This window comes from Arctopsyche grandis, chromosome 9, assembly GCF_051622035.1.
Source record: "Arctopsyche grandis isolate Sample6627 chromosome 9, ASM5162203v2, whole genome shotgun sequence".
NCBI lineage: Eukaryota > Metazoa > Arthropoda > Insecta > Trichoptera > Hydropsychidae > Arctopsyche > Arctopsyche grandis.
This window is the reverse complement of record NC_135363.1, coordinates 4,971,109-4,978,756: the sequence shown is the minus strand read 5'-3', so window position 1 is coordinate 4,978,756 and position 7,648 is coordinate 4,971,109. Positions and strand designations below refer to the sequence as shown.

The 7,648-nt window shown below is 37.5% G+C and overlaps 1 protein-coding gene across 1 annotated transcript; it reads left to right on the top strand.

Annotated features, from left to right (window-relative positions):
• Window positions 1-5,206: 5,206 nt before the first annotated feature.
• mRpS10 (mitochondrial ribosomal protein S10) lies at window positions 5,207-6,250 on the top strand. The gene is made up of 3 exons (XM_077438548.1): window positions 5,207-5,329; window positions 5,441-5,694; window positions 5,781-6,250. The coding sequence occupies exons 1-3, from the start codon at window positions 5,315-5,317 to the stop codon at window positions 6,043-6,045; spliced, it is 534 nt and encodes a 177-aa protein (XP_077294674.1). The 5' UTR covers window positions 5,207-5,314; the 3' UTR covers window positions 6,046-6,250.
• The last annotated feature ends 1,398 nt before the right edge of the window (window positions 6,251-7,648 follow it).

Genomic DNA, 7,648 nt, shown 5'->3' with positions numbered 1-7,648 from the left:
TTGGGTCAATGGAACGGAAAAGAAGCACATTCAACAGAGTGGCAGACTGTTGGGTGCATATTTACCAAGGTCAATGGAACGGAAAAGAAACACAACCAGCAGAGTGGCAGACTGAGGTGTGCACATTTTCCAGGGTCAAGGGAACGGAAAAGAAGCACCACCAGCAGAGTGGCAGACTGAGGGGTGCACATTTTCCAGGGTCAACCGTCATTTTTGTGAGGATGGTGGCAGTTCTTGTGGGACATGGCTTTGGAGCACGTTCTGGGTTGAACGTTGGTCTGCATCAGGATGCTGGGCCACATGACATAGGAACACTGGGCCACCGTAGCAAATTTGGACGATGGTGACACGAGAGACATGGACCAAGTCACTTTTGTGAAGATGGGAGCGATTCTTGTGGGACATGGCTTTGGAGCACGTTCTGGGTTGAACGTTGGTCTGCAGCAGGATGCTGGGCCACATGACAGGAATACGGGGCTGCCATAGCAAATTTGGACTTTGGTGATACGAGCAACATGGACCAAACACGTGAGAAGTTTTGGACCGAAGAGCTAACAAATAATGATTTCCAAATGTAGAACATCGGATGACTAATTTTAGGGGATTAGAAATATAACTGTAATTGTTTCCATTGTAAAGGTGACGTAAAGTGAAGTGTAATGAAAGTTTTATGTAATTGTTTCCATTGTAAAGGTGACGTAAATTGAAGTTTAACGAAAGTTAATGTAATTGTTTCCATTGTAAAGGTGACGTAAAGTGAAGTGTAACGAAAGTTTTCATGTAATTGTTTCCATTGTAAAGGTGACGTAAATCGTAGTGTAACGAAATTTTAAATGTTTTTGTTTACATTGTAAAGGTGACGTAAATTGAAATGTAACGAAAGTTCAATGTAATTGTTTCCATTGTAAAGGTGTCGTAAATTGAAGGGTAACGAAAGTTTAATGTAATTGTCTACATTGTAAAGGTGTCGTAAATTGAAATGTAACGAAAGTTTAATGCAATTGTTTCCATTGTAAAGATGACGTTAATCTAACTGTTACAGAATTTAAATTGTAAAGGTAACGTTAATGTAACGGTAGTAGAAATTAAATGTCATTGTTTCCATTGTAACTGTAAAGATCACGACTGTAATTGTAAATGTAACTGTGACTGATATCAGAGATAAATGTAACTACTGTAGATTTATCAGTTCGGATTTGTTGGTCAATCGGGACGATTTGACCTAAGAGGGAGGCAATGTAACGTACGCCACGGAGTAAGCAAATAGAATCCCAGAGACTGACCGTTCAAAGATTATCTGTAACGGATATCTGTTAACGGATTAACTAAATGCATACCGTGCGACTGGTATAAGTGGGTTTTAAGGATTAGCGACAAACTAAGTGCATGAAACAATGATTGCACTTCTCATACCGTGGGAATACATATCCGAATACGTGACTATACAGTAGGTAAACAGATTAGACGTCCTGAGAGACCGTGAGACCGGTGTAAGTGGTTTTAGGGATTAGCGACGAGCTAAGTGCATGAAAGCTAAACATTGATTGCACTTCTCATACCGTGGGAATACATATCCGAATACGTGACTATACTGTAGGTAAACAGATTAGACGTCCTGAGAGATCTACCCCTTATAAGGCGGTACGTAGGCGATATCATGTCATTCTGGATTGAACACTAGCAATACGTGTAACTCCTTAATCATCAATAAATGCTGTGAAACGACTGTTGGCCTTTTCTTGGATCCTCCACCCACCCCTACGCAACAATACTATGCATTTCTTTCCTTGAGTAAAACACTTCTAATTCAGTTTGAAGTTTTTCTTTATCTAGCATTGGATATGATTCAACGGTTAGTAGTACATACATCTTTCATTGGCATTTTCTTTCAGTACTTTTCAAAATTTTCTTTATTAAATAATTTCACAGCTATAATCGATTAGCAAAAGTATATTTCTCTTTTATATCCTTAATAATAACATCGCACATATTTTTGGCTTCTTGAGACAGAGATGAAGACAATTCGCTGTAATAATCTCGTATTTGTATAATGGCATTAGTAAAGCATTTTGAATAAAAAAAAATTTAAATTCAAAATGCATCGATATTACTAGATTGCATTTGGTTGTAAATAATTTCTACATGCGGTATTAATTTGTGAAAAAGTTCTAACCAAAATAAAAAATTGTCATCATTTAATGTATTCAGTAAATTGGTAGAATCTGTTATTGTTTTATCGGCATTTTCGGAAAAAGATTTAAGGTCTTGAAAATATTGCCTCAACTTCTCTTGATTTTGATACACATAATTAACAGTTAGAGCCATGATTCTGTTACGAAAATAGGTGCAAATATCGCTTTTAAAAAAATTAGTTTGCCAAATAAATTAGAAGAAATAAAACTGTTACAGTGAGGTTTAGAAGGAAGAGTGGAAATGTAGAAAGCGTAAGAGGTGTAGAAGGAAAGACGAAAGCAGAATAAATGACGAAAAGTGAGAGGTGTCGGGCGCGCGCATACGACGCAAAATACGTCTCGTACAGCCGGGAGTGGCAGTACGAGACCAAGCTTCTAGCGCGAGCTCCCTCCCCGCGCCCCTCCTTCGCCCACTCGGTATATTCCAACGAAAACCGTACTGCACAAAATCATAAACGATGCCTCACTTTCTGATATTAGTACTGCGATGTATGATCATTATTGGATGTATCAGTGTGCGGGCGAGCTTAATACACGCTTAAATAATATTGATATTTTCATATAATATACATACATTTATGTATATAATATTAATTTTTTCTCAATTTCCTTGGGGGTGCTGCAGTACCGCAGTGCGTGTGGACGAGTCGCCACTGGGTAAAACCATACAAATGTGACATTTGTTCAAAATCTTTTAACAGGAAACAACACCTTACTGACCATATGGGTATTCATACTAGGGTAAAACCACACAAATGTGACATTTGTTCAAAATCATTTACTATGAAATATCAGCTTAGTAGACATATGGGTATTCATACTGGGGTAAAACCACACAAATGTGACATTTGTTCAAAATCATTGACTACGAAATATCAGATTAGTAGTCATATGGGTATTCATGCTGAGGTAAAATCACACAAATGTGACCATTGTTCAAAAACATTTACTAGGAAACATAATCTTAGTACACATATGGGTATTCATGCTGGGGTCACGTGTTGAGCTGGAATGTAGAGCTACTGCGGCACTTCTCCATCTAGACGATTGGGCCATAATTAACAAAATTTCTTTCTCGCCCTCTAAGTCCAAGTGCTTACTAATAAAGGGTTCTCTTGTTAGAGCCCCTAAACTCAGAGACTGTAATATCAAATTTTTCAACGAGTCCACTTATATGGGTGCTGTTCTCGATGTCAGGCTTACATTCAATGGTCATATTGGGAGAGCATTAGATAATGCTAAGGTTTACTTTGGTCGTATTGGTCGCCTTTGTGGTCGCTCATGGGGTTTGGGTTTCCATGAAAAACGCTTGGTATACGATGCTGTATTTGTGAACTCTTTGACGTATGTGGAGTGAGTGAGCACCACCATGTAGTGGTGCTCACTCTCACTCGTTTTAAATTTAATTTTTATTTCGATATTTTGTACGCTACTGGTTTTATCCTGCTGGTTAAAACGTTGGACCAAAATCGTCGTTGGTTTGGTCCGTACGCAGCATAAAACGCCGAGCTATGCCAAACCGAATGCCGACAAAAGGCAAAAATAAAACTTTCGAGACTGTCATTATATAAATCATGACGTTATGGTAAACGGACTACTAGTCATATGTAAACCAGTCACAGGACAACCGGTCGCGCTAGATCGGTCACACGTGATCACCCGTCACACTAAAACATCGGTCATGAGAAAACTGATTGACCGATTTTAGGGTGTGACCAGTTTTCTCGTGACCAATTTTAGGGTGTGACCAGTTTTAGTGTGACGGGTGATCACGTGTGACCGATCTAGAGCGACCGGTTGTCTTGTGACCGGTTCACATTTGACTAGTAATCACCGAACCGATGTTATAGTTTGGCATTTTTGATCCCTTTGAAATAAATTCTTTACAAATATTTTCGTATTACATTGGATTATTAAATTATTTGCTTTTGAAATGCATATAAAATTGGCGAGTCACTTTTGTCGCAAACGTGAGCCTTGCGTTAATTATTAATTCTAAATTTAAATGCATTGTTTTCTAAAAATCAAAATAGAAATATAATAATTTAAATGCGAAGTTTGAATCGCTATATTTTTAAACGACTCCGACTCTGCCTCCAAATCAATAAGTTACTGTTGGTTTTTGGTGTCATTGATGTTTGTTTGTTTGGTGTTGCTAAAAATGATGATTGGGTCGATAGTGGCAATACTGTCACACAGGGTGCGGCCAATGTATTAACCTTCATTTCTACGACCATTGACACTTTCTTTATCAAGTTTTATGCCTATTTTTCACGTTGATTGAGTAATGAAGAATATCTTCGATACAAAACATTGAAACCTGCTCTTATAGGTCACAGCCATACTGCTTCAACACAAACGGACTTTTTGTTTTTGTTGTGCACGGAAAGTTTTTTTCACGAAGTGAAACCAAAGTGAATAGTGGGCATTAAATTTCACTCATAAAGGTCTGTTCATACTTAGTCAGCGCGTACCGACTTCAGCAGGTATCCGGCCGTACGAAAAGTATTCTTTGGTACATTTTGTATGGGTATATTCATACCAACCGTCACGTTTACGCCACGGCAGGTTTACAGCAGTACCCGACATTTCCTGTTCATACCTTACAATACGACGTAAGCAATATTGCGCCGTATCGTCATGGCCTGTAATATATAAGTAAGCCGATTTTCCCTTGCACTCGGCCAAAGTGCTGTAAACGTGACGTGACCGCGACGTGTAGGTAGATATGAATAGAAATGTAATAAAATGACATATTTGAAACGGAGTCGTGCAGTGCTGAAGCCGTGCAGTGCTATTAAGTATGAACAGACCTTAATATGTATGCATTTGATAATCAGCTGATGGCTTGAATTCTTTAGTTAGAATTTTTAAACTTTTAATTAGAATTTGGTCTGTTAAATATATGACAAATGAACATTTCAAAACCAATCGAATCCGTCATGCAGTCATGCCACATCGATTTATTTCATTTCAAAAGCTAAATTTATTTATTCGTCTTCTTTGATAAGGCTGGCCTTTACATAGCTACGACCAAAACAGCATGTGTTTGGCGTTTGACATTTAGCCGAGTTTCACCGCAAATTTAATACAATCATTTTTTAATTCTTATTAAATAAACCATGAACATTATAAAGGTATCATTCAATTAAAATTGATGTATTTTATTGCCACATAAGTTTATCAAAAATAATCAATTCTGAAAATAGCCTAACCTCAAAGTTACTTATGTCATTTTTGTATTTCAGAATTCGATATCTCGAATTGGGCGATTGCAAGTTTTTATACCAAGATTGTTGATAAATGAGGCATCATATTGTACAGCTGCCGAAAATGCATCATTGGCCAACGTCAGCTCTGCCTTACCTCCGGTATCCGAACCCGACAAACTATACAAAAGGGTAGAGCTGGAAATAAGGTCGAACGAACCTGCCGTTCTTAAAAGTTATTCCTGGTTTGCTAAGACATCAGCTGAACATCTGGGAATCGAAGTTGGCGAAAAGTAATAATTTTTTGCATCCTTATATCGAAATATGTGTGATTTTATTTAACGGAAGTAAAAATGTATGTTTATATTTTGAATTACAGTCGAACCCAGAGAATAGCCCACAAAGAACGATATACGCTACTCAAATCCGTGCATGTTCACAAGAAGCACAGGGTACAGTACGAAATTAGGACACATTTTCACTTTTTACATTTGCACCGAATCACCGGTTCAACGTGTGATACGTTGCTCGAGTACATTGAGAGAAACTTACCTGAAGGTGTAGCTATGAAAATTACAAAAATTGAAATGCAAAGACTCCCAGAGTACTTGTCTACTCCTCCGACTACCAACAAAGAAAATTAAGTTAGATTATTTACTGTTAAATTTCATTACTACGTAGAAATAAATTGATTAATTTTAAAATATCTTTTTTATTGAATCGTTTGTTAAGTTCTGGATAAGTTTTGATTTCAGAGTGTGCAAATTTGTACATCATATGTACTATTCGATATTGTAAAAGCACTGGCAAGCTTTATTGATCATTGGTTTTCTGCAATGCCACCTAATGCTACCTAAAAAAATGATCTTCAACTTATTGAATGGAGAACCGTCATGATAATTTTTTGACCCATAACAAAATAAATAAGTATAAGGGCGAAATTACACAGGAAAGAATGCGGCACGTGGTTTTTTTTAGATACTTATAACCTTTCCACCGCGTACGACTACTATACATGTCCTAGCGAACATGCCCTCAGCGCGCGAGACACGCATAGATGTCTTGGAAGTTCCAACCTGTATAAGAGCCGTCTATTGTGTTAAAATTTTATAACTTGGTTGAAAATATTACTAAATGTATACTTTACCAAATTCAATAGATGGCAGTAGTCAAAAAAAATAAATATAGGTTGTAAAATTCAAAAAAATATTACAACCTATATTTATAGTCGAAAACGCGATAACAAAATCCGCAAAAAGCAGCCGCGTACAGGGCATGTTCGCTAAATTTGGTGACGCGGGCAAAGGGTTAAACATGCGAAAAATATGTGGCATGCCCAGCACATATTTAAGGCACGCCTAGCACACATCGTCCCAAAATCACCCCCTGGAGTGTTTTCGGTAAAATTTTATCCTTTCAGTGATCGATAACGGTGTATCCAATATTTGAAGAAATGTAGGAGAACCCCCACAGCGTGGAGCTAAGCACATGGCGTGCCGTTCTTCCCTGTGTGATTTCGCCCTAACTTGAACGTATCCGGATCCGCTCTAAATATGTATAATACATATGTAGAGTAGCATATATGCTAACCAGCGGCGTGGACTGGTGGTTAGCATATATGCTTTCGAACGGTTCGGTGATTACTGGTCACAAATTACTCGTCACAAAGTCACTAAAATCTCTATAACGGAACATCTGGCAGCCGAAAAGTCCATCATACTAACGATAACTATCATAGTAACGAGAACTTGAGTGCTAAATATTGTGTATTCGCGATTTTCATGGCAAAAATTGTCTTTGTGACCACCCCAATGTGACGAATAGTCCAATTACCCTTTCGAACATAGGGTTAGGGTCCCACTGGTTTGTGGCTCCATGTCGATCGTTTCCTATCAGAATTTGCCAATTTGTCTAATTTTAATTGAAACGGTTCCAAAAAATTGGCAACCTTTACCCATTTCTCGCAATTTTCGAGTTTTTAGCATCTTGAATTTCGCTGATTCCAATAAAAATGCTGCATATTTTTCCATAAATGTCTCGAAAATTTCGAGTTCCTAAGCATCTCGAAATTTGACGATTTATATAAAAATGCTCCGAATATATAAGTTTATCAAATATTTGTCAAAATTTATCCATAGATGTCTCTATGATGCTTTGTTAAATTATTCAAAAAAAATTATATAGATATTTGTAATTGGTCAGGAAGGCGGATTGGGATTTACCTGTTAGGCCTTCCTAAAAATAAAA

Coding starts and splice junctions, on each gene's coding strand:
- mRpS10 (XM_077438548.1), top strand. Junction 5,695..5,780: donor GGAATCGAAGTTGGCGAAAA/GTAATAATTTTT, acceptor TTTGAATTACAG/TCGAACCCAGAGAATAGCCC.